Raw genomic sequence first — 27,866 nt, 5'->3', positions numbered from 1 at the left:
TTTTTGCCATAAATTACCAGCAAGGTATGAATCAATTTCGCTTATCCCCAAAAAATCATTATAAATGAGACCAATACTTGAAAATGTTATCCATGCATGAACTCTGAGCGACATTTATTAACATGATAGTTTCTTCCACTAATTTTTGCAGACTAGTACATTAATTAATGATGCAGTTGTTTCTTATTTCTGGGAAACATGAAGATTTTCATTCTCATCGACTGGATTAATGGGACTAATACCTGAAAATAAGAAACAGAGTATTACTCATTTGCTATTAAGTAAGCCAGCCATTATTATTAAACAAATTCTGAGGTTCTCATTCAAATAGAAGTGAGCTATTATTATGATTACTGAAAGCTGTTTCTTGACAGATGCCTCTAGATAGCAGTCAGTAAATTATGCTACATTGAGAATGTAAGCATCTGTGAAACAACAGGGAAGCTTCTCATTTAATTAAAGCATTGAAATGATTTGAGCCAAAATCTCCTGCACATAAACAATACCACCACCTACATGAAGCAGTTGATTTAAAAGCTGCGTATTTTAAAGTTTGGGAGTTAAATAGTAATTGAGAACAAGAAAAAATTCGAGACCTACATTTTTTTATAGTGAGCATCTACTTTCAAATGCATAAGTTTATTAAAAAACCAAAGTCCACCACCATGTTACCAACTTATACTAAAACTGCCACCAAAAATAAAGCAATTGACAAATGTGCATGGAATGACTTGCCAGGTGTAATAGATTATCATATTCCTCATCCATTGAGAAGGATTGAAAGTCAAACTAGGGTATGAGTTTGCATATGTTTGACTCTGGAAATCTGGAACAGAATAGGAGCAACTTGTTTCTTTGTAAAATAAGCTTTGAGACTCCATTTTTGTCAGCAAAATGTGGTAAAGTGGATCTTTTTCCTGGATCTTGTCCACCATGGAAGTAGCCATCATCTCCCCCTGAACCTACAATGTCCCCAGTAATACAGCTGTCATAGCCACATCGTTTCACATTGCTGGGGAACTCATGCTGTTGATGTTGAAGAGACCTTTTTCCTGGATTATCTCCACCATTGAAGTAGTTATCATCTCCCCCTGAACCTGGGATGTATCCATTAGCACAGCTATCATCCCATACATTGGCACATCGTTTCAGATTACTGGGAAACTCTTGCTGTTGATGATGAAGGGATCTTTTTCCTGGATTATCTCCACCATTGAAGTAGTTATCATCTCCCCCCGAACCTGGGATGTCTCCATTAGCACAGTTGTCGTCCCATACATTGGCACATCGTTTCAGATTACTGGGAAACTCTTGCAGTTGGTGTTGAAGGGATCTTTTTCCTGGTGTATCTCCACCATTGAAGTAGCCATCATCTCCCCCTGAACCTGGGATGTCTCCATTAGCGCAGCTGTCATCCCATACATTGGCACATCGTTTCAGATTACTGGGAAACTCTTGCGGTTGGTGTTGAAGGGATCTTTTTCCTGGTGTATCTCCACCATTGAAGTAGTTATCATCTCCCCCTGAACCTGGGATGTCTCCATTAGCGCAGCTGTCATCCCATACGTTGGCACATCGTTTCAGATTACTGGGAAACTCTTGCAGTTGGTGTTGAAGGGATCTTTTTCCTGGTGTATCTCCACCATTGAAGTAGCCATCATCTCCCCCTGAACCTGGGATGTCTCCATTAGCGCAGCTGTCATCCCATACATTGGCACATCGTTTCAGATTACTGGGAAACTCTTGCGGTTGATGTTGAAGGGATCTTTTTCCTGGATTATCTCCACCATTGAAGTAGCCATCATCTCCCCCTGAACCTGGGATGTCTCCATTAGCGCAGCTGTCATCCCATACATTGGCACATCGTTTCAGATTACTGGGAAACTCTTGCGGTTGATGTTGAAGGGATCTCTTTCCTGGTGTATCTCCACCATTGAAGTAGTTATCATCTCCCCCTGAACCTGGGATGTCTCCATTAGCGCAGCTGTCATCCCATACGTTGGCACATCGTTTCAGATTACTGGGAAACTCTTGCGGTTGATGTTGAAGGGATCTTTTTCCTGGATTATCTCCACCATTGAAGTAGCCATCATCTCCCCCTGAACCTGGGATGTCTCCATTAGCGCAGCTGTCATCCCATACATTGGCACATCGTTTCAGATTACTGGGAAACTCTTGCGGTTGATGTTGAAGGGATCTCTTTCCTGGTGTATCTCCACCATTGAAGTAGTTATCATCTCCCCCTGAACCTGGGATATCTCCATCAGCACAGCTATCATCCCATAGATTGGCACACCTTTTTGAACTTGTGGAGAACCACTGCTGTGTTGATGCCGGATTTTGTACTCTAGCCGCTGTATTGGCTATTAGACGTGAGTGATGGACTAATGGATAGAATGCTGGGAAGTTTACTGCATCACTTTTTATATTATTTCTGCTTCTTGCTGCATTGAATCTGCAAAGTTATTCATTAGAATATGTGCTATTAAAGCTGAACCAGTGTAAATGATTGATTGTTATAACTTAGTACTATAAACTGTTGCATTGCTTTTATTGATATCATTACTATTGTGTGTATGTATGTATAGTAGAGTGGTCCTTATTTTTCGAATTTCTTTTGGAACACTCCCTCATTTTATGCCAACTGGTGTAAAAATATATCCTGCAAATTATTTTTGCAATTGGATAATGGGATGAAGTGTCGCATCGCACTCAAAAGTTGAGAATTTTTGGCTGTTTTTCGGATGTGAATGGCAATAAGAAGGTGCAGGAATTTTTCAACTGATTTTCTGTGGTAACCAACGATACATTGGACAATTGACATGGGGCACCTAAAATATTTTCCAATTGTGATCAATGGTTCCCGAGATAAGGCCCCAAGAGTGAGCACTTGTCACCCCAGGCAAACATTTTGGGTGGCACGTGGGTTGCATACGCTAAATATATGTTGATCATTCTTACTCATCGTAAAATCATAAAATTCTTTAGATAAACTTTAAACTTCGTCATTATAACCTTGAATGCTATATTTATCTCTGTTTATTGTTAAAACGTTAAGGTTTATCCTTCCTGTGATGGACCGTGAGCTATGTGACATTAGTTGAGTTGTGTATCATATATGCTTCATTCCTACTGAAATCAATATGGTATGAGGTTCATAAGGAAAAATCTCAGTTATTTAAAATTTAGCTGCAGATAATGTCTCTTATACGTTGTGTAGTAGTCTGCATGAAGTTATCATTTATGGGCGCAAATACACAGTTTTCCATTAAACAGAAGAAAAACAAAATGAGAAAATTGGATTAAAATAAAAAAATCATTATTTAGCAGATTAAAGAAAAATGAAAAGATTTATAATCTGATACTCCACTCACTCTTTTCCCTTGCCTTCTATGTTGTTATTTGTGTACATATTTTTCCTCTGTGTCCAAATCATTTTTTCACTTATTTATGTCTACCCTGAAAAGCTAGACGTATTATGATGATCTTGAGTCAATTTTCTGCACCATCTTTCTTCAGAGTAAGATCTTCTCACATATTCATCTTTCAGATGGTCCTTCCTGACTTGCTTGTTCTTCTTCCAATGCTTGTGTTGCATTTTAGACGTCAGTTGCTTAAAACTGTTCCCGACATACTTGTTATACTAACTTATCTCTAATAGTCTAAAATTTTTCATATGTACATATATTCCTCAAAGGCTATTACATTTTCTTCATTACTCTCAATTAATTCATTTTATACATTTTTCTAATCATTTCTTGTCTTCCTACCTCATTCAAGACCATAGGATTATGTATGCATGATTTTGAAATCAACTGATTTTAGTGTGACTTGGTGAAATGATGAGATACTCAAGATGAAAAAAAAACCAGTACTGTTCCACAAACTTATTTATACTGTCAAGTATTTTCAACGGCTATAGCATCATTATGAAGACAACTGTTCATCTTGATAGTGACTCTATAGCTGTTGAAACTAGTCAACGGCAAAAATAAGTTTGTGGAACAGTACTGTGTTTTTGTTTCTCCATGAATTAGTCATTTTAGTCGCCTTGAAGGTCATGGCAGTCAGTTATAGTAATATTCTTGTTCAACTGCCTGGCTAATACAGAGACATTGATATATACACCCTGGAATTATATGCCTGAGAATAAGAAGTATATATCTTTGAAATACATCATGTCTGGAATGAGAGTGCATATTGGATATGCCAATGATGATTTGAGGAAAATTATTTCTGATTTTGCTCTTTGGATGGTAATTAATTTTTTTTTTAAATTCATCTTGGTTATCTGTCGGAAAGGATCTATATCGGTAATCTGAATGGATTTAAAAAATGAAATATTTACGGCATTTGACTGACAGATGTATATATCATAGTGTTTCATGGATGAGTGTCTCATTGCTAATGTGCATCATCTACTTAAGCCTTACACTTATGTAGGTTTACTAATCTCCAATTGTTTTAGATTATAATTACATTTGCTAACTATCACGATTAAAATTTGAAAAAAAATGTATCCTATATGGATATTGCCCAGTTTTTTTCTTTCAAGACATTTATAAATGAGTAAAATTCTGTTGCTGTCTAAATCTCTGGGTCTTTGGAGCTAATTTGTGAAACTATTTACTTGCATGTGCTTACATGCCCTAGGTATTCAGTGTCTCCTCCAGTCTCTCTTGCAGATTGGGGATTAATGATGTCTGGCGAAATGGAGCATACCAGCCAGGTATGCATTGAAATCCAGAAATTCCATGGAACCAGGAAAATGTTTACTCTTTCATCAGGGCTTTATTTCCGTTCATGACAATTTCTCTATTAAGTGGCAGTCAAAGATTATTACAGGATATTTTCCTCGAAAGCTTTGCTTTGAACCAGCGCATGGTTATGGCATGGTAAAATTTAGTATTACCTTCAGTATGGATTTATTATCAATATGGAGTCTTGAGCATGGCTGAACTTCTTGCTGCAAAAATAACAACTTGTTTGGGCAAAATGACTCGCTTTTCCATGACATTTCACGATTATTTGTTCTATTTGATTCATAGACAGCATGTGACATCTCTAATTTAAAGCATAAGGGGTCATTTGAATCCGTGTAAGCAGTAGCATAACTAGGAATATGCTTTGGGGGGTGAGGGGGATCTGGAGGGCTCCCCTCCCCCCAAGGCAACAAGGAGTCCAGGAAAATTTTTGAAAAATAACATGCTTGGAAATGCATTTTACATCATTTTGGCACTAAAAATTTAACTTTAAGCAGATGCAGTTATTAGGTATATGTCAAAAGTAGACAATAGTTTTAAATATTATTTTGCATTTCTCTGAGGCTTAGGGGGGGATCTATCCCTTCTCCCCCTCCCCAAAGTTCACTGATTGGTCCCATATAGGTCGGTCGCTGTACGTTGCTACAATTGCCCTCAAACGCCAGACGAATCCTACAGTCGACACACAGGTCTAGCTGGCAGACTGCGTATGCAAAAATGCAAAGTTGATACACTTTTGCCCAACAGGAATGTTGATTGTTACGGAGGCTTCTGCGGTGATTAAATGGATGATTGTTTTCCGGGTTAATTCCTCATCGACTCATTTTTTTGGCGGATGACAGTTTCGAGCGCGTTCCAGCTCCCATCTTCGGGTCCAATGGCATTTGACCATGACGATGGGCCCTAAACTGTCGTCCACCAAAAAATGAGTCGACGCGGCATTAGCCCGAAACACAATCAGGAATATTTATTTTTTCAGCAAGAAATTAAACTGTGTTCTTCAATCCATATTAATCAGAAATGTAGATTGTAGGTAACTTGAAATTTTACCGCGCGAAAAGAGTACATTAGTGACTTCGGTGAGGTGTTCCAAATAGTCAATAAATGGATGTCTCGACTTATACCTTCACGCTTAAGGTTTTATTTTTTGTCGAAAACTGATGCGTCATGCGCGCCGTGATCGTGTTTTCACCTTCAGGCTTTTCATAATGAGAGCATTACTGTGCGTATTACAAAACATTGACATGTGAGACATCAAGATACCATGAAATTCCTTGGTGGCGGTGTGGTTTCGTCCTCGCTCAACTTTTGTATTGTTAATGAATGTTTCGATGGGATTGGTTTGCCTCATGTAATGAATATCTATCTATTTCCGTTGAATTCAGACGACGACCGTTGGGAACAACTTGATGAGTTGGAATCGTTATTTACTCATCAGAATTCCATTGTTTTGTGTATTTCTCTAAACGCTCGCCAGGAAAGATACTCCTGGATAAATGATGATGCACTATTATTAAACGAAAGATTTTCTATGGGCCATTTCCATTTTATGTGATTTTCGTTAGAAATAGAGTCACGCCGGGTTAACGCCTGCTCTTAAAACTGTAACTGATTCGTGGCTACAGGTTATGCATATTCATTTATTCTTAGTTTACAAGGGTCTGAACGCTAACAAAATAGGATATTTAGACCTTGATCATTTCATTTAATGATTTGGATTAATTAACTTTGGCTCGAGAAACTTCCAACTGTTGCGTGAATACCTTTCGTGATTTTAGTTACGAATTGTCATGCTGTTGATGGTGGAATTTTAAATGAAATCTATGGAATTTAATTAGGAATGGAGGAGCCAAGATTAAAACTTTGGTTGCACGCATGACCGTAGCGAGCGGGGGAAGGCCTGGAGTTTCAAATCCCGCCCCCTTCCGAAAAGTTTGAGGTGCACTGTAATAGATGTAACCCCACCGATTGAAGCCCTCCCTAACTGTACTCTCTTCTATCCACGTAATCCCCTCCCTCCGAAAATTTACCCGTGGTTAGTAGGAGTCAAAAGTTGAGTCATTCGACCTAAGTTTGCCATGGTCCAAACGCAGTCGAAATGTCGCCTTAAGTCATTGATCAAGTATTTCAAGATTTTGATGAATTAATTTCAGTTTGATGACGTTTCGACTCATGCATGCTTTATCAAAACCTCACGTTCTCTAATTTTATGTAATTCATGCATTTTTCGGTTTAGGAAGTGATCCTTCAAGCATGCGACTCCACCTCGGGTATTTGTCAGCGTTTCCTTCTGCTTTCTCAGTTCCTCGTTCGCCTGCGGCAGGAAAGCGACTCCTGTCCATCGACTCCTCACTATCCGCGTCCGCCGCTTGTCTCAGAGGCATGGTTGCGGGCTGCCTCTTTCTTCGACGGCGCCTACCGGGCGAATTGAAAGATCCCAGGTGGCGAGCTTCTGCTAGTGCCGAGAGTACGTCTTCGTTATCACAACTGTGCGACAATCCGGCGTTGAAGTAGCATCCTCTCTTCCTGTTAGAAAGAAAGAGGAAAAATAGATAAATTGTGCCTTATGATGGAAAAAAACGTGTTACATCGAGGAAATCGGTTTTCCTTCATCAGTTTTGTTAAGAAAACCCTTGGTACCGAGACGAATTTATTTATCAATTGTCATCACCTCAAACATTGTTCTGTTGGCGTGGGCAATTATTACTGGCATCTATTAGATTTTTTAATTCTCAGAGAGTGTGCTAGGTGTGTAGAGCACTAGGTAATGGAATTTTTGGTGACAATTTTTTGGGAATGAGAAACTGGTTAAAATATAGAGTAATGGGAGTTGTTACCAAAAGGGAAGTCATGTATATTCTTTTGGCCACAGATTAATTTGAGTAATTTATTCTAAGCTTTTCCTGATTGTAGCATAGTTCAAATGTGGTTTTAAACCGTTGGTTAGTTTCCATCATGTTTTACAGTTGTATGATTTTACTTATCTTCTCCACTGTCCTTGGTCAGAAAGTGAAACAAATTATTATTTAAGGCGTATAAATTTCCTCGTAAACGCCTGAAAACAAAGTACAGTCTATGAAATGTTACGTAAATTTTTTAGATATTATGTGGCTACAGAATCTGTATGTTCTGGTCCTCTCGAGTTTCAGAAAAGGGGACGCTGTGCTCGTTATGATTTTGAGTGTCGTTATTACGAAAGATTGTAGGGGTGACATAAGCTACTTGAAAAAAATCATCCCACTAGATGTCATCATACTTAGCTTAGTTGACGTAGATATCGTACTTTTTATTGTGCACATATGCCACCGTGATAAAGGTACTGGATGAGATAAGATAATGCGACTACTTGTCGACGCGGAGTATTGTATCTTACCCGCTTCTTTTGGTTATTCCTTGGAATCGACAAAAATATGTATCAACGACTTGTGTGCATAATTTTATTTTCAAAATCACTGTTGAAAGTTGGGGGTAGTTTCAATGCGTGAAAAATCTGAGTTGATTAATAAGCATTGTGAATTTAATTTTAATTACCTGTTTTAAGTATCGCCAAAATTAGGCTTAATGGAGTTACAAAGGAGGATAAAATCTTTGTGTTAAATGGCAAAATTTTTTTGATCTACTTTGTTTCAAACATCAAATTTTTAAACGTGATGTAACTTTCTGTGCGTATTCCGTTTTTACATGATCGTGAGCGTCTGTGGACTTTTTACGATAATATTTGTGATCACTTTCTTTTTCATATAGATGGCTGGCGGTTGAAGAATATACGAGAAGATCATCATTGACCTCCCTGCATTTTCATCGGATGGATTTTTTTCACTCGGTTTCTTGGTATGTACCGTAATCACCATCATTTTGTTTATCCTCTATAGTGATCTGGAAGAACGACAGCTCTGGTGTGTATCCTGGAGCGTAGACTACCAACGCATCATACCTGTCGAGAGCAAATGCATAAGCTTTCAGGAAAACCCGGCGCTGGGCTTCATTCTATAACTAACTGTACTCAACACTTGTTTGATATAGCAGGTGTAAATGTTTATAAAAATATTGCATTGAATTCTTAGTGACGGGATAGATTTCGTGCTATGTTTTTAGTAGTGAGACGAAGAAACTAATGCCTCTATGAGCTCCACTCAATGTATAAATGACCTTACCGGTGTTATGAAAATGAATACATGTAAAATTTTAAATGGGTAGACGAAGTAAATTTAATATGCCGTACTTGCCATTACATTTACAATTGAAATCTTGTTCAATAAATTTCTCTCTATCTCTCTTGTTCATGCTCAGCATTTATCTCCTTCCCAGGGAATTAAGTGTGCTGACGATTATTAAAGCGTCATAATTTCCCAGTGCCATTTATGAATATTGACCCCTTTAATTCATCGGACTTACCCCATGAGATTGCATTTTATTTAATCGGTGCTTATATTTATGTATTCATATTTTTCCCTTTAATATACGTGCATAATTTCAATTTTTTAATGGGTTTATTTCGCTTTCTCGCCATTTTAATGAGCGCCCGAAATTAAAAGAAAACAAGCTAATTTGGTTTTAGCATAATGTAGGCTCTCGCGAATTATGTCATTTTTAGTTTTTTTTTAATCTAACTTATCTGTGGATTTTTGTTCCTTTTTATCAAGATTTTACTGCTCGAGCGAGTAATCACTAGCATTCTATTTCGTTCGCGTCGTTTTCCCGTATCTGCCTGAGTTATCAATCCTCTAGAAGCTTAATACCACGAATAAATCATTAGTGTATCCCATTTCCAAGAGGTATTTTTTATCTTGACTCTTGGTTGTTTTTTGGTGGGAAATAGAAATTACTTCCGTCCATATTAAAGACACCTGCGTTGCGTAGAATATTTCGTCTAAGAGTGTGGATATCTACTGATTGCTCTCAAATTCTAGAATGATCATTCATACACAATCTTTTTTACATTTTTTGGGCAATGGTGGATACAATGCGTTTCATAGGGGTCCAGTATCTTCAGTCTCACTTTTACCAACATGGTCTGTGACCGAGTTGAGTGAAACGCCCATGTCTGATTATTATATCCTTTTCATTTATTCCGGGTTGACATCATCGCCCTTTTCGCTGGACGTAAAAAGTGTCTAAATTGTCGCGTATATAAAAGGATCTATGTCTTTTCAGTACATTTGTTCTTATTTTGATTCTTTCGATATGGCGTATTTTATTTTGTATGGGATGGGCACCTGTCAAATTTTTGTGCTGTATATGACTTTGATTTCTTACGATTGTTATTCCTGGAAATATTCATTGATTGATAGACTATGGCTCTTATGTCTTATTCAATTTCGAGCAATCGTTGGATTTGGGGTTAAGTAATATTTCTCTGTCACTTGTGCTCAAACTGAAATCGGAGATCTCGTCACGGTCGCCGCTTTCTCATCTTCATCCATCTCGCACCTTTGCAATCCACAGAGATGAATCATTCCTCTCTGCATGAAGTTTCCCGTTGCGTTCAATTCCAACGTTGAATGATTTCACCCATTTGATCCCGACAACAGTGCCGGGATAGCGTCGACCTCACTCGCGAGAAGCGTGACGTACGACCCGCGTGCGTGTCCGTGCGCGTGACGGGCACCGAGTCATAAATAAAGAGCGCTTTCTTGCGATGTCGGTATCTTCTCGGCATGGGAAATGAGAGAGTGGCCGCGTGCGAGTGAATTAGGACCGTGGAGGGTGCGTGGATGGGGTGGAATGCCCGTGGAACTTGAAGTGGCCATTCGAGAGTTCGGAGATGGGGAAGAAGAACTGGATGGTGATGCCGACGTAGAGTGAAATATCGACCGCGTTGGACCTTAGGAGTTGAGCCCCTAAATGATTCTGTGAGGCAAGAATAGGCCAATGATGAAAAATATGTATGTAATTTTTTTAGTTTCTTAACGTAAACTTATGTTCCCGTGGGAAGACACTGGTCACTGCGTAAATGAATAATAAGACTTTAACTCAGATCGATTGACACTTCGTTTAAAGAACATCTCATAAGAAGGTATTGTTGCGGAAAACATGGATAAATATGCTTGGTTGCCAACCAACGTGGACAAAGCATCAGCGGTAAAGACGTAAAAATAGAACAGAGCTGAAAATTACATATACTTAACAACAAAAGTACCCTCGTTTTTGAGTTCACTAACCTGCATCAACCCAAAGGTTGGTATAGGAAGGTTATGGTAAATCTCATACCTCACTAAGCCGCAGGTCTGTGAAATTCAGTCATGCGGGGTAAGGAGAGCAGTTCCTATATCTGGGTGGTGTGACTGACTACCGATTAGTGTCAAGCGCACTTCCCCTGGGCCATTTCGCACTTACAATTAGAGGCTAGTTGTACGGACTGTTGAAAGGCTTGGATTCGATTCCAGAACCCTATAGCCATTAAAAAAAAAGATTTATCCATCGTACTACTGTGCTCTTTGTTTTTTTATCAAGTATTAAATGTCCAAAATTTATTTGCAACAATTTTCAATCAATTAAATCAAGTCTCCCCGCAATCCGTAGGTTAGCATTTTAGAGCTATAAGGTTTTAATAATTCCGAAATTTTTATTAATTGAATAGTAATGGGTAGAATGTATTGCCGAAAGGAATATATTAGATGAAAAAATCGCGTGAAAATGTTGGGATTAGTGTTCAGTGCGGCGAAAAAAATAGGCCATGTGGCCCGCTGCCATGGAAAGACCGATATTTCAACCCCTGGCATAAACCATAATCACGCCCTGTAATGGACTGACCCTTTAAGTGTCAGTTTAATGAAGTCTAGTTAGCGTTAACCGGAACATGATACTGCCAAATCCTTAACTTGAGAATGTTTCAAAGTTAGAGTAAAGTAAAGTAGTTAAGAATGAAGTTTAGTAAAAAATTGCCATAGTTACCATAAGTGAAAGACATAGTCAACTCTGTCTTTTCTTGTTTGGAAAAAACTAACTCAAATATTATAAAACCGGCCTCAAGTAGCGAGAGTTAAAGTAATTCGGGTTACATGCGTGAGGATTTTCAATTATTTTGTAAATGATGTTTTTGTTAACATCGTTGGGGCTTCAGTTATATCCTCAGCCTCGGTGGACTGCATATACTTTATTGTGTGAGAATGTCAGTTTGAGGTCCTCTTTCCATTTGTCTGATGGCAATTAAATGCTTAATTTCCGTGCGTCTCTCATGAAAGGTTGGTTAGTGAAATTATTTTCGAGTGGAGGCTAAATAACTGAATTTTCACCCCGGATATCCGCGTACTGTTCCTGACCTTGACGGAGATTTTTCAGTGTACCTAATCCTTTGATGTCTCCGCCTGTCGAATAAGGTGAGCTTAGACCCTCGGTTGTCAGCCGCGATCTGTGAAGAAGTGTCTCATTTGAATCCAGGGTTTCTCTTTACACTGTCCACAAACCGCAAATAATTCTTCTGTTTTCGTTCTCCTCACCCGTCTCGAGTTATCTTCAGAAGTGGGATTACGGTTCGAACCAAGGGGGCACCAGTTTGTCCCGCCGGGCTTTATTTATTTTTTATTTATTTTTATTTTATTTTCGAACCACCGGATACAGCTCTTATTGGCCATTTTACACCGGGGTGTTCAACAAATGTAACATGTAAACGTACACAAACGACCATGCCCCGGACCGGGGAAACCTACCCAGGCGGGATTCGAACCCGCGACCTCTTGTTTGGCAGGCGAGAACGTTACCCCGCCGCCACCGAGGCCGGCGCCAGTTCGTCATTCAACGTTCCACTCCTCTTACTGGGGGCTTTATCAAGGAAATGAGAGCAACGTTCTCGTCTCGATATTATACAGGGTCCGTTGTCACATTGTTTTCCCGATTTGAATTTTGTGCGGAAGACGATAGCCCCTTGGCGTTTGAATGGGCCGGGAACCCTTTCCATATCCGGCTGAGGCTGGATAAAAGAAGCTGTGCAAATGTTAAAAAAAAAATAGGTTTTATCATCTCGAATATAAATTTCTTCATCTCGAATATGCATTTCTTCATCTCGAATATGCAATTCTTCATCTTGAATATACATGTCTGTTAACACCCATAGTCATAGTTAATTTTCCCGTGACATTCGGATTCGAACGTCTGAATGGTGACCTTTTTAAACCCATTGAAAGTCACGGAGGGTGTTAGCACATTTAATGATCGTTGGTCTAATATTCGCGGTTCGGAAACGTATCCTATAACACTCTATTGTAATATTCGTGGTGTAAAAATAGTGCCCTTCTTCGCACATCTTCATTCTTTCACGTTTTGCGAAAATGAAGGATCTAAGTTTATCTATTACTGTCTACTCCTTAAATATTTTTTGCCACATCGTAGAAAAGAGCACCGCCTAACCGGGGAGCAGAATTGGAATTCCATTTCATAGATATCGATAGGAATTACGATAGAGAAAGAATCAAAATTGAATCCCAGTTCATGTGTATCAAATAACAGTGCTAAGTGATATAGTGGGAGAAGAAAGGACAAATTTGAAGACTGCTTTCGGATGAAGCCCCGGCGTGGCGTGTTATATCTCAAACCGTGGAGTGTGTTATGTTGTGCTGTCTAACTTTGAGAGTGTAATATGATGTCTCGCAGAAACTTAGGATTGGCTTATCATTTCCATCGCGCGGTACGCCTCAAGCTTCTTGAGAACATGAGGTTACGATTAGGAAGAGTGTAAAGGCTGGAAATGGGGTGTTTAAAGATGTGTATTTTTAATTAGCTTCTTGGATTTTTCATTATATTATTTAGTAGTGTGCGAAAATGAATGCAATTGTTAGTACTCAATTCAGTGTTACGTGAGTTGATTTGAACAATGATATCTTAAATTAGGTTTTCCCGCAAAGATCGGGATCCCGAAAGAAAGGACAAAGTTTGAAACATAAAAAATATTCAATGATACTGGAAATTGTAAAATAACTTGGTATTTTCAATTTGAAATTTTCATTCGCCTTTTAAAATAATCTTTTAGACGGATACTGGTTAAATTTAAATACATGGTTCCAGGGGCGCTGCTAAGAATTAAGGCCGGGGGGGTTAAGGTGCAACTAATACCGAGGTGTGTGGGGGTATGGAATACCCACCAGGATAAGCGGTAGATGTGAGATTAATAAATTGCGGAATTTTAAGATAAATGGTTCAAAATGGTGAGTTTTACGGATTTCTGAGGGAAAGTTTATTAATCTTTACACTATTCTATTAGTAATATCGATCCAATCAAGTAAAATGGATTAAACTTAAAAATTTCTTTGAGCTCTTGGGGGGGAGGGGTTATCCTCCAAAACCACCCTCGCTTAGCCGCTGCATGGTTCTGAAACTCACTTGATATCGAGTGCTAACAAAGGAAAGTAAGAAAGTAACCCATGAATTTACTTTCATTTCAAATTTACTTACACAAGGTAACACACAAAGCAAGTTCATCTGTCACGGTGTGACCTTGTGGGGTATCACCCGGAAAAATAGTAAATCTCTGTGATCCATGTTATCTGTTTCACTTATGTTTGTGGAAAGGTATCCAATGAAAGCTGAAGACATATCTGTTTCTGTTTTTATCACTTAAGTTTCTCAGAGGTATATTCGTACCTAAATTACTAAGATGAGATATGTTTCTTTGTATATACACCTGTAAGGTCTTTAAAATGCCGTACACAAGCCATATGTAGTATTTTTTAGTCTGTGGGGTATAAATATTAATTATTTTTGAGTCATAACTTTTTCCTCAGTTTTGGCTGTTTGCAGATAGTATTTGTCCATGCTCTTGAATTAGATTACTAAATAGCAGTATTGGTTTCCTCGATGTCGAAAAACGCACGCAGTTTTCTAGTGGCAGTTTCGATATTTTTGCCGTAATTGTCTAACTTATACAAAGTCGTTAACCTTTTCAAGGGGTTACCTGTCGTCGTCAAGGGTAATCCATATCGATAAAATGGAAGGTGGGATCCGGTAACCTTTTTATCCGACGAATTTTGTGAAATCAATGAATACTAATGGAAGACTTTGTTAAAACAATGTTTTCATTAGATTGTCAACTCGCCTCTTGAGTATTATATTCTTGGTGAAACTATTCGGAATGAACTAAAATGTTGGCGATACGTTTGGGAAGTGTAACCTAGACAAGCTAAATAAAGTGAGAGATTTGTATCGCCGCACTTCATATTGCTCTCGATCTTTTAAAGTATATTCACTACGGCGATCTTTTGCTGAGATTATTAGTCAAATGAAGTGCAGACGTGGGACAAGGTTCCCGCGGATGTTTATCCCAGACGGTCATTCGCATTGCCTTTGACGGGCCTGGCCTAAAAAGTATTCCCGGTTGTTAGCCATCATATTTATGCACGTGTTCTATTTAAACGGAAATACGAAGGGGGGATTCCCTTCCATTAATTACTCAATGCGAAGCCACAATTTAATTTTCAATTGTCTGTGAGCCAGCTTTGCATCAATTATTTAGCCATTAAAATATAGTCCTTCGGGGTATTTTGATAAAGTGCCCTGTCATTAGTGTCAATCCTTTTAACGACTCATCGTGAAATGCTGTTAGAACTAAAGTTTAAATGGTGGGGATTATGGAATAGATTTTATGCTTTGCAATTGGACACTGATACCTCTGACAATTTATGACTCGCAAAAGGAAAGTAATTATACTTTTTTTTCGTGTCAAAACCATCTTCAGCGAATTTTAATACCTCACCACCGGTGTTGCATTTATACAATATATACTTATGGTATAGATTTGTGGTACTTTAAGTATATTTTTTAACCTTTAAGAAGAAATGCAAAATAAAAGTATACTTTTGTTTCGTGTCAAATCTATCTTCTATGCATTTCAATGCCTTACTGATAATGTTACATTTTTATAAATGAAATAAATAGAGAAAGATACTTACTGCATTGGTTCCAGTCGTTGGTCCATGTCACTTAGTAGCCTTCCAAGAAGTATGGTGGAGCGTAGAGCCTGTAAATCCTTTAACCGGGGATAGTCCTGCAATTCCTTGTAGTTGCTGCATTGAAAGCATAGAGAGAGTAGTGAAGAAGTGTCGTTTCTTATTTTGCTCCTTATCAATCCGTTACTCACCAATGTTGCACTCTAATTTTTCTTATCTTCTTGTCGACAATCCCATTGTATTCCTGCTAAAGCGGGTTTGGTAACGTAAATTCTGCTCAAACCAAGTAAATAATAATTAGATAAGTTCATAATTATTCTGGAAATAAATCAAAACAAAATAAAATCATAATTAATGAAAACATAACAAAAATAAATATACCGAGTTGGAAAAAAATGAAACAATCAAAATAAATGAAAATAATCGATAAAGAAAACCAAAACTTGCCACCCATAAAATTACCCATTTAAAATTTATGAGTTCTAGGTACAATACATGGAGTGTGAAAATATGTCTGGCTGATGATACCCATTTACCATTTTTATTATGCACTACGGTATGAAAATAGGCTGCAACAGGGCTCCTATGTTCAAAATAAGTGTTCAGACTGTATTCAATAATTTGTAATCATTTTTCAAAACTTGAAATTCTTTGGAAATCATTTTATAACTGGGTCCGTTTAAAACGCTCAAGCATTAATACTGACGAGCTTTCCTCGTTACTGGGTTTAAGTTTTCTATGCAAGTTATTTAGCTAAAATCTAGAATCTAGAGAGTGATATTAAGTGTGCAGTATTATTACCAATATTTTAGCTAAATAATTTGTAAATCGTTTTACTACCCTACACTATATATTTTAAAAAAGTCTTTAGTCCTAAAAATACGCCGTGTTTTCGAGAACAATGAGTAAAAAGCCATTAATTTTTCCGGCTTGCGTCATTTAGTTTTTGAAAGGGAGAATAGAAAGACTTAAATGGAAGAGCTGGTGTTTCCGCCGAGATTTGTCAATGGAGGTAAAACCTTGACCACAAACCGCTTTATCTGAACCGAATTGCCTCTAGCTCTGCATTTTTGTATTTCTTTTGCACAGATGTCTGTTCGGGTGCTTCGGTTTTACCTTCGGCGAAATGCAAGAGTGATTTTTTCCGTGAAATTAGCGAAGGGTGCACTTGACGCCCGGCTTGTGCTTGAGTCTTGTTTTGGATGTGTCTAGAAAACCTGCGTTTGACGTCGACGTCGATATACGCCCTTCATGGCACTTAATTTGAATGGGGCCCGAGTATACATACAGGAAACGCTGCTTCTATCTCCATCGGTGAGGCAAAGAGCGAAAACGTTTTCTCTGAATGAATTTCCAACTATTTTGATGGGTGCAATATGAAAGGAAACAGTTTAAATATAAATGTACTACTATTCCTCCTTTTCGAGAATGCTTTTATGAAAATGATGAGGATATTCGCTTAGTTTTAATCATATAATTAGTATCACAAACATATAATTTGATAAATTAATTACTGGTGGACAAATTCTATTTTCGTCTTTTTACAATATAATGAGACGATTAGTTTTATTCGTGTATCATTGAGAGGAAATTCCGAAATTATATAGTGTGTCGGAACCAGCCATCTCATTAAACTATAACAGAAAAGTGGAATAACGTGAGTTTTTCATCACTATAATGGAATGGTGCAACCATGTTGACCTCGGTACCTACATTAATATGTGTGAAATAAAATTACCTATTTTCATATACCTAGGTATTTATTTAATCCTAGGGTTCGTTTTCGATTTTTTGGGTTTCCGCATAGTTTAAACCTTGTTTTGTGAATGATCGCCTATTTGATACTGTTGAAATGGGTTTAATATTCAAGATAAGTGTAATTTATTTACGTGCCTTTCAGAAAATATGTCTGTGGTGTCATCTTTCATTGCTGTTGCGAATGTAGCCACTGTTCCGATGACCAGGAACCAGGCCACACACCCCGTCGGTGTCATCCCACGGCGTAGGTAATGGTGTCCAAGGTGCTGCAAGACAAATATCACATGTAAATAAGGAGGTGAGAAGTGGTACAAGTTATTTTCATTCTAAACAGAGTTAGGTGCAGAAATTGATAAAAGAAATATATAAAGACTTGGCGGCTAAGAGATACGATTGAGTCTCTGTTCTGTGCTTACATGGGGTGAAAAATCAAATGCGCTACTTAATATGTAGTTGATCTCATTTTTTTTCTTTACGTAATTTCTGTTCGTAACTCAGTTTAGAAAAAGAAATCGCTTGTACCCCTTCGCTTCTCAGCCCCTCAAATAATAGATCATGAATACATTAGAGTATAAGTGTATAGGGGCTGTTATAATGTGGCAAACTACCGATGTTAGTCCCATGTTCTCACACGATTTTACTTATTAACTGAGTATTCTGTGAATAAAATACGAATGCACGTCGAGACGTACATTTAGTGCTTACTTTTAAAAACGAGTATCATATCGATTCATCAGGACTTACAAAATGTTTTAGTTGATTTTTTACCGGGTGACTGTAATCGATTTTTTATGATCTTTGGTGAAAAAATATGTGGCAAAGAAATAGGATTGCCAGTTTTTCTTCTTGCTACATCTCTGTTTTTTCCATCAGATGTTGCTCAAAGTTTGTTTTACACTCTTCTTAAATTGACTTTTACAGTGCTACGAAGAAAATAAGGAATTCACCATTTTTGAATCCAAATGGTCCACCAACCTTTATCTATATTTTGGATGTTAGATTTAGTGTGAATTTCAGGCCACATCGTAACATGGTCGTTCATTCAAAGGAAACGACTCTATTGTGTGGTAAGGAGCGATTGATTATTATACACATAATCAAGTTTTAAATTTGAAATTTGTTATAGTTGTTTTTGCATTGTGTAAGAAGCGAGTTTTGTAAGCTCTGTCGTACATATCTTGAGTATGAGGCTCTAAGCCTCATGTAAATGTGACTGTGAAAGGAACAAAATTATTAGAAAGTTCGGTTTTTCGAGTAAATTGGACGACAGTTAATGCAAGCACGATCAGAAATTAAAATTATATCAGTAAAGTTAGTTTGTCCTTTAATTGGGCACTATTTGTAAACCGAGCTTTTATTTATGATTCCAAATGATAGGTAAAACAGAATTTTTGAAGCCTTATAAACATTGCTTGGGTCGTGCGAAAAATCCAAAGAAAAAAATCATTCGCCTTGACCGGATTTCGAAACCGTATCCCCCGATTTGCTTTCTAGTGCTTTAGCCAGAAGCTGCCGAGGCATTATTCTCCCCTGTGGAAATGTAGCTCTCGACCCGAAATCAGGGGAACGGGGTTCGAATCCCGGTCAAGGCGAATGATTTTCTTCTCGGTGGATCTTTCGCACAATTTAAGCTTTGTGGGTGACTCCGTAAAGATATCACCGCGGCTATTCCAGGTACACTTAAATCGCTTGGGTCATTTTAGAGCACAATTAGATTTAATTTCGCGAAATAATCAAAGGAGGAAGTGAAGGACAACTTATGGAATACCTATTCTCACTAGCACTGGATTTAATGTACCACATTTTTATGAAATGAATGTTTAGATATTTAAAAATATTTTAATCCTTCAGATTGTAATTTCATAATAATAATTTTCAAATGATACTCTCGAGGAAAAAAAATAGGCGACTTAGAGGTGATCCTGGCTCTGAGTTTTAGCCACCGTATTTCAACAAAGTAATATCTTTTGTATATTTTTCATTTTTATAGCTCCTCTTCTTACCTTTCAAAATATGGTAGTTTCTATTAATAGACAAGTCAACCACGGTTTGGAAAAGCTTTTAAGCTACTTCGAGACCGTTTCTCGAAGTAAAACCACTTAAGCCAATGGATTACTTATTCGGTTAGGAAATACTTTGTGTTTTATGAATATTTTACTTAATCCTTGAAAATAATTCTTTGTCTATCAAGTGGAATTTGTATCTAATTTTTCAAATGGAATGACAAATTCTTAATGATTTGGAAGACTTAGAATTTTAGCATCAAAAATTACTGTTGAGAATGAACATACCTTAAGAGGCAATATCTTTAAAGCCTATTTTTCCAGAAAGTAGGAAGATCAGTTAGAACCTTGTAAAATAAGGCGACGAACTGAGAATATTATAAAACCCTGTAGGAATTTATATGATGACCGAAGTACTCACCGCAGTACTTACATCGATACAGTAAATATCATCTTGACGTCACTACTTTTGATTTCGTGTTCGGCCGAATCATGGAATCTGTACTTTTTGTTTATTTTGACGGTGAATTTATCTTCTGGCATGCTTAGGATAGTATTTTTTTAAGAGTAATTTACCGGTTAAGGTAGATGTTCATTAAAGTTGTTCCATTCCTCTGCTCATCCTTGTATACTGGTTATTATCTTCTCCCTCGATCTCGCTGTTCATTTCCGTACGTCTCTTCTTCCCATCCTGTAAACCTATTCTCCTTCCCCTACCTCACCTGTCCAATGTCCTTCCTACCTATTACTGACTTCAGCATTAGCCGGTCTCTCAGAATCTCTTCCAGCCACTTGCTCCGTTTTCTTCCTATCTCGTCCACGAGTTGCCTCGCCTTAAACGACCGTATTTGAGCTCCTCCTGGTTTGTTTCTCTCTCAGTCCATCTCACGTTTTCCGTTCTGCTACACAACCATACCTTGAATATTTGAAACTATTATCCCTCTCAGAATTATCCTCGCTCTCGCTTCATGCAACAGCAAGCTACATTTAAACCTGCGTAACAGAGTGTGATGAGTGAGCCAAGCTAGAATTTTTGGAAAGATAAGTGCATGGTAATTATATTTTGAATGACCTCATCCCGTGTTCCATCTCCTTTCCTTTGCTTCCTGTGCTGGTACCTCCAACCCATTATATTATCATAGTGGTACCTCCAAACCCTGTTTATTCCCTTCTTTGCGATTTTGTTCGACCTTACCCGTCGAATTGCTTACTGCTCACCATTTCTCTTTCTTTTTATTAACTCCCTCTCTTCCGCATGTCACTATGTCAGCAGTTAAAATGATCAAATTGCTCTCTGGAATATTGTGTGTGTATACGCTTAAGTTGTCCGAGTTTCTTGAATGTATCTGTGGTATCCTACGTGTTTTCGCTGTAACAATGTCGTCACAATTCCACGAAGTAAACTCGCTGGCAATTGATTTTACTATTGCAATAATATTACCTTATGTAATTAGTTGTTGCAGGCGTGACTTTATGGAGTGTAGAGTGGATGAAAGCTTCTAGGGTTTTCAACCGGGTTAGGGTCTGCATGGTGTAGGCCATCGTTTCGTTGAGAGACTTTCCCAGCATCCTCAGGGTTGATGATGCCGATGTCGCCAATCATCAGCCCTGAGGATGTTGGGAAAGTCTTTCAACGAAACGTCGGCCTACAACATAAAGACCCTGACCCGGTTGAAAACTCGAGAAGCTTTTATCCAATTTATTCAACGCGAAAAGCTCAGATTCTTTCTTGGTGTCAACTTAACATAATGAAAAGTATAGAAAAAATTGTAATTCCGCATAAATTTTTGATGTATGACCTAGGTTCCGACGTGGCACGTCAGACGATGACGTCAGACACCAGACGATGACGTCAGACACCAGACGATGACGTCAGCCACCAGACGATGACGGTCAACGTCGAAACCTAGGTGTCACTTTAAAAATGTATGTGGAATTACAAAGTTTTCTTTACTTTTCAAAATATTACCTTAGGTCGTTGTCATCGGTTCCCTCTTCCTACGAAACTCCTCCTCTGCTATAGCAATTCTCTTCCTCATTTCTGTACTGCTGTGGCCATTTTCCACTTGGATATTACCTAACTCCTTGGGTTTATAAGATGAATGAAAATTACTCTCCCTCAAATTGTTCATATCAGGGCGTAAGTAATAATAATTATAATAATAAAATATAATAACGAATAAACTAAAATTTACTAATTGGTGTGATTACTAACAAATCGGTGTGGTTCAATTGGATTTTTACCGTATTAACTGAAGAATCAGTTACTAATTTCATCGTTGATTTGTCATATAAGAAGAAGTATTTGCCTCTTTATTCAGTAGTTGTTATTTTATGTTGACATTCTTGTTACTGGGGTTGGTTTTATCGTAAATTGACTTTTTGGCGGTCATTCATAGACTTCTATGAATAATTATAATTAAGTACAGTATCTATCCGTAAACTATCAGAAATTTTTGCATCCAACTTGAAAATTTTTATTCAATACGCATAATAATTCATAAAATTTAGCCTTGTGATACTGACTTTTTCGTTATCATTACGATTTATGTATGACGGCGATACTTGTTAGTACAAGATATGTCTATATTCTCCATATTATTCTGAAGAGGAAACTGGTATTGTTGCAATTTAAATAACCATTTAAAATCCGTTTTCCTACATATATATCTTATGGAGCTTTATTGAATTAGATCCGTTCTCAATCTGTGAGTTAAGAAATTTCTTTTCATTTTGTGGTCTGAAGAACTTCATTATTTAAATTTACTTATAAAATAGACTGTTCAACGCTTTTATGAATGCTATTTTAGCATGAAAATGGGAACTAATTAGTGTAAACTATGAAAATCACAAGTGTGAGGTGAGAAATACTTAAGATTTGAGGGAAGTATATTTTCCTTGAGTGATGCCCTATGACACTACCTTTACTCACCAAAGTACTCGCAAGGAATTACTCTATTTTCACGTCATGGTAAAATATGTACCCGTCAAAACAGGCATTTTCCCGTTAAATTTTTCGCTTATAAAGTGAATCTCATCTTTACTCCGCGCATCTGAACATGCCATTTAATCTTATCAAAATTACCCACAAAAGAAATCCACTCGCATATTATAAATATCTGTGGCAGAGCCGTGGAGAAGCGAGGATTTGTCATGCGTCAGATGAAAAAGAGAGAAAATTTCGCACTGTCACACCTTGAATATGCGGCGAATATATGGGATCCGGTGCAGAAAGATTTAATCCGTGAACTCAATGAAATACATAGGAAAGCTGCGAGATTCGTCAAAAACTACTACGCGTGCACAGAAAGCGTGAAACAGATGTTAAACGAATTAGACTGGTAGTCGCTAGCAGGGGCGCAGCAGGAATTAAGGCTAGGGTGGGTTTCAGGCGCAACTAATACTGCGGGGTCTGGGGGTGTGGTATACCCACCAGGGTAAGCGGGAGGTGCGGGGGCCCTCCGCCAGAAAAAAATTAAGGTAAATGATGAAAAATGTTGAGTTTTACGGCCTTCTGAGGGATATTTTGTTAATCCTCACACTATTCCATAAGCAGTATTAATCCAATTAAGTAAAATAGATTTAACTTTAAAAAATTTCTGAGTTCTGTGGGGGAGGTTTATTCCCCAAAACCCCCCTCGCTGCGCCACTGGTCGCTAGAGACTGGGAGGCTGTGCTTTAGGCTTACATTGCTTGAGCAATTGAGAATAGATAATTCAGAGCGACACGGAGAACAGCATTATATAACCCCACTAGCCCAGGTCCGACGGAAACGGCAAAGTAAGAGGGATATTTTACCAAACGGATAGGTATGGGAATTCATTTTCCCTCGAACAACGAAAGACTAATAAATGAAGCCTTGGGTTAGAGGAAATTTTTACTGGTTTATGCGTGGAACTCTTCGTTCTAACCTCCAATCAGCCTCAAATAAAGAGCGAGTACACCACTGTTCGGGGCTGAGCACGATTATTTCCATTGTGAAGTGCATTTCATGACGTAACATCTCCGATACAAGAGCTCGTGAGATTGAATAGCAATCGCATGAAATTGTGTCAGCAGAATGGTATACATATATGCTACCTACAAACATCTTATGAGCAACGGTACTTGTCGAGCAACATTATTGATTTTCGGAAGAAAGCTGGACTCTATGAAGCAACATAACTAGGCCATTGCCGGCAGAAACAATCTCGTTGAGTTCAATTTTTATATTATGAATTTTAAATGTCCAATGTGTTAAAATGAACTTTTGCTTGACGTTGAATGACTTCAGGAAGGTGCACCCAAAACATTCGAACCATACCACGATCAAAAGTATGCTCGAATCTCCATGCAGTGCCAAAATATCGCGATTGTTTTCATTGTATAATCGATGAATGTATTATTTAAGATCATGGATTCTCTAAATTGCCTTTATCATCGAAAAATTGTCTCATGATAAGCAGTGGAATTCTATTGTTTTATTTTATTGCATTATTTATTGTATATTTGTATTTTGCAATTTATGAATAAGTAGAGTAAATATTATTATTATTTTCTTGAACTGACTTCTAATGCTTATGATTATTGATATCAGAGGCCCTTTGCTAATTCATTGTTCAGTTTCTGTCAGGATAATTTTTTCATTAGAAAAAATGGGTACCTAGGAGGATAATAGCAGTTGAAAATTTTCTCCTGTTCAGGTTTGTCCGTGCAAATTTTGGTTGGAAACGGATATAGTTATTCGCGTTTTACTATATGTAATTTGAGATTCAATTTTTTCGAATTAATTTTTATTATTATGATTTCTTTGTAAGCCAGATTAATTTCTTAATAAAAAAACGACAGAAAATTTCCCTTTCAATTTAACGCAATGCAGAAAGCGGTCCTAATTTTTATGTTTATACGGTATTTTATTATAAAGAGGCGACCGAAAGCTGAGGTCATTTGTGAGGTGGGGTGAGGGGTGGGTAAGTAAGAAAAGGTGGAGAGAAACCTGGTGTCGGCATTTGCCTGCTCTGCCATGGGTACGGCGGTTTTACGTCCCATCCGACGGACGGAGTGCTGTGATGGAAATTCCATCCACAATCATTCAAGTCGTGATCGTGATTCAAGTCTCTGAGACTCCTCCACATCCCCCGGGTTTTGAACCCAGGCCCACGTGGTGGAAAGCCGACTCTAGACATCATACTATACCGATCCCTCAAATTTTCTCATTCTTCCATAGGTACTAATTGAACTTTTTATAATGGTATAACATTCCATCACCTCCTACAAATTTTGTTAATTTTAAACTCAAAGCAAGCATGTTTTTAGTGCTAATTTTGTTGCTAAAATAACCTACCCAGCTAATCTCGTCGAAGAAAAGTTTGCTTCCGTCAATATCCGGCCGGATGCTGCCCCTCCAAACTTATCTCCTTTGGTACAAAATTATTTCACTCAAAAATTTCATATTATTTCTTATATGTAGCGAGAGTTAAGAAATTATTTTTATTACTTTCGCTGAGAGCAAAAGTTTACGGGGAAGCGGAAGTTGCTCACTAAGTGAAAATCACGGAGACTCCAAACTTCGTGATTTAAAATCTTATATAGATATTATTTTGGATTGGTTTTTGACGTCAAAAGATGAATGTAGAGAATTTATGGTGTGAAATTATGTATTATAAAAGAATTAAAACCTGTACGCATAACCATTCTAATAATAATTTAAATTCCGCTATAAATAATTGCTTATTGTTTTAAGGCTAAGGAAGTGGGATTCCCGTTAGAAATCCTGATTTATCTGGAATAGTTATTACCTTTGTTAGAACGCTTAAATTTGGAATAAAATTTATTAATTTATTAGCCGCACAATACGGGGTGACTGCCAAGAAATCACTTTTTCATTCTTAACACATATTTTTATCAACAAAACACTTACTTTTTGTGGATAGCACTATTCAAGTTTGTTACATGTAAAAACTTTGTGAAGAATTTGCGAAAATATAACCTTAAAACTTCTGTGAAAAGTTGCACTACCCCTGTGTCTTACACCTTTAAATGCCTACTTATTAGCGTTGAAAATTAATTTCTTTTTCGCCGTATAGATGCCATGTATGGGAAAATTCAGATGATGGTTTGAAGCAGATACCGTCTTGTCTTTCGTAGAGCCCAGAATGGACGCCACCTGTGGAGGAGATTTTTCGACGGGAATCTATTGTTGGGTATACCTAATGTGGAATGGTGCTCTTTGTATAGCCCTTTTTCTGTTAAGCTAGAAACCTTATTACGACCTTCCGATTCGGCTTGCTCCTCTCTTTCTACTTCGATTTCCCCAGTAATCCTAGCTATTCCGATTGTCCGAAAATTACTGCCACAATGAAAATCTCACCCTATTTTCTTCAAATCCGAGAAGATTTGGTGAAATGGCGAAAAAGGGCTATGATAAATTTTGGTATCACTGAGACATCACAATGGGGTCGTATCAGATTTGGTATATTCTAATTCTACATTGATACATTTAATCTCTGATTTCATTTTATTTATTTAGGACTATCAATGTATTTAGGTGCAGAAAAAATATATACTTCGGCTTATTTCCCTTTTTCTCCAGGATGGAATGTTTCCGGTGAGGATAAAGATCTTAAATATTTACATCCGTCTTCCATGAATCAGTAAAAACTCTCATCGCGAGTAATTCTGTAGTGCTTTTATCCATTCAATAATGAAACACCATTGATTTTTGTGCGTGGTTATTCATAAAATTTCTTTAATGTCTTGGTCTAAACGAATGGCTCGTAGTTTCTCGTACGAATAGGGTTGGTGTAGGTTAGAGTGATGGCTACTAATTCCGAGGGTTTGAGTTCGAATCCCGGCTGTGGAGGAGGCTTATGAGAGATATCTTTCCCCTGCGATGACGTTCATGGAATAGGAGGTCAAGCCGTGGTCTCCTTGGCATCTTTCGTTATGAGAAGGCCAGCGACGACAAGGGATTTCTCTCCACCACTCTTTCCCTACCCTCGATAATACTATCGGACGTATATTATTCCCGTTATTCTCTCACGAATTCCGCGTTATACCTACAGGTCAGAATTTTTTCTCGGCGGAAGTTACTTTTTATTGCCCAGATGAAAACATAGTTTCTGAACTTCTTCGTTTTGGAATAATTTCCCGAAATGTATATTCCTTATCCAATTTATTCTTGAAATTATTTACTTCTACATAATAACCAGCATATATAGAATAAAGATCGATCGAAATCTGGAAGTATTTGTTCATGCTAGCATAGCTTTTTTTATTAAAAGTTAGTGATGAAATTATCACGGAATTTCTTCGTCGATATGGGAAAAGTTACATTAAACCCAGCCAAAAGTACAAAAAAAATTGGCTTTAGTTTCCTGTAACCCTCACTGATTGAAACCTTTCTACTTTTGCGTGATAAGGAAAGTTAACATAAGCTACTACGGGACTTGTATGGGTCTAGGGATTAGGTAATAATTTGGAGGAAAACGGCCGTAGTAGCTAAGAAACTAGGAAGAGAATTCGCTAGCAAAGGAGGTACTTTGTCGGAAGAGGGGGATTGGTAATGAGAAACTAGAGTAAAAGTGTTATAATAGTGTATGTATGGAGTGTCCTTGTGAGTTATGTGGAAGCGAGAGCAATGCACAAGGAGGAAAACGAATTTTGATTATTTCACGAATTTGGATTCACTTGGAACTTTCGTCGAGGTTGGAAGAACTTTTTCCTTTTGGTCAAAACCAAAGTATATGCATCCGCATCCCGAAGAGAACGTACTAGCGAAAGAGTCTTTCTATGAAGAGGAGCCTGTTGCACGATACGAGGGCAAGGAGATCGCAAGAAAATATTTCTCCCGAAAATTTTTATTCGCGATAAACTTTTTCTTTTTGAGAACTTTTCCCTTCCGGTCCAGTCAAAATATATAGTTCAAATCAATAATAATTCACCTGCATCATAGCAATGTCCGGTCAAATCTGTCGCATCCTTACCTGACGAGAGATCCTCACCCGATCGCTACCAAACCAAACGAAAATTAATGAAAAATTAACTGTAGTCTCGTCGCGATCTCCACTTAATTGAAGCCATTTTACTTATGCTACCAAGGAAGGTTAACAATACTTTTTATGAAACTTGCAGGATTTGGTTGAGCTTCTGGAGGAAAGGTAGCGAAGGCGTATAGAACGCGCTAGCGAAAGACTTTCTTTCTAGGAAGAGGGGATTGTTGCACGATGAGAGGGCAATACGGTTGTAGAGAAATATTTCGCTCGCAAATTTGCTTTCGCGGGAAACTTTTTTTTAGAACTTTTCCCTTCCGGTCATATAATGGTTTATTTATAACTCACTGAGTTACATAGGACAGGTCATAAAGGATGTAAAAGAGAAGAAATGCGTCACTATGAAAAGGTTAGCGAATAAGAGAGAGGAATGGAGAGCTACGTCATATCAATCTTAGGATAGTTGACTAATAATGACGATGCAAATTTGCATTC

General features: G+C 37.7%; 1 protein-coding gene across 1 annotated transcript; it reads right to left on the bottom strand.

Moving 5' to 3' along the window:
* Window positions 1-13: 13 nt before the first annotated feature.
* Window positions 14-27,384, bottom strand: LOC124155826. Its single transcript, XM_046529954.1, has 4 exons — window positions 27,366-27,384; window positions 17,534-17,664; window positions 736-2,455; window positions 14-242 (listed from the first exon to the last, which is right to left on the bottom strand). The coding sequence occupies exons 2-3, from the start codon at window positions 17,632-17,634 to the stop codon at window positions 790-792; spliced, it is 1,767 nt and encodes a 588-aa protein (XP_046385910.1). The 5' UTR covers window positions 17,635-17,664; window positions 27,366-27,384; the 3' UTR covers window positions 14-242; window positions 736-789.
* Window positions 27,385-27,866: the final 482 nt, after the last annotated feature.

The sequence above is a fragment of the Ischnura elegans genome, chromosome 3 (genome assembly GCF_921293095.1).
Source record: "Ischnura elegans chromosome 3, ioIscEleg1.1, whole genome shotgun sequence".
Taxonomy (NCBI): Eukaryota; Metazoa; Arthropoda; class Insecta; order Odonata; family Coenagrionidae; genus Ischnura; species Ischnura elegans.
Note: the sequence above shows the minus strand (reverse complement) of the source record. Positions and strands in the feature narration are given on the sequence as shown.

What these genes read in the sequence shown, in the direction of transcription:
- LOC124155826 (XM_046529954.1), bottom strand. Translation starts at nt 17,634, where the DNA reads ATGACACCGACGGGGTGTGTGGCCTGGTTCCTGGTCATCGGAACAGTG. An exon ending in ACAGACATATTTTCTGAAAG is followed by an intron (nt 2,456 to 17,533) that starts GCACGTAAATAA and finishes ATAACTTTGCAG; the next exon opens with ATTCAATGCAGCAAGAAGCA.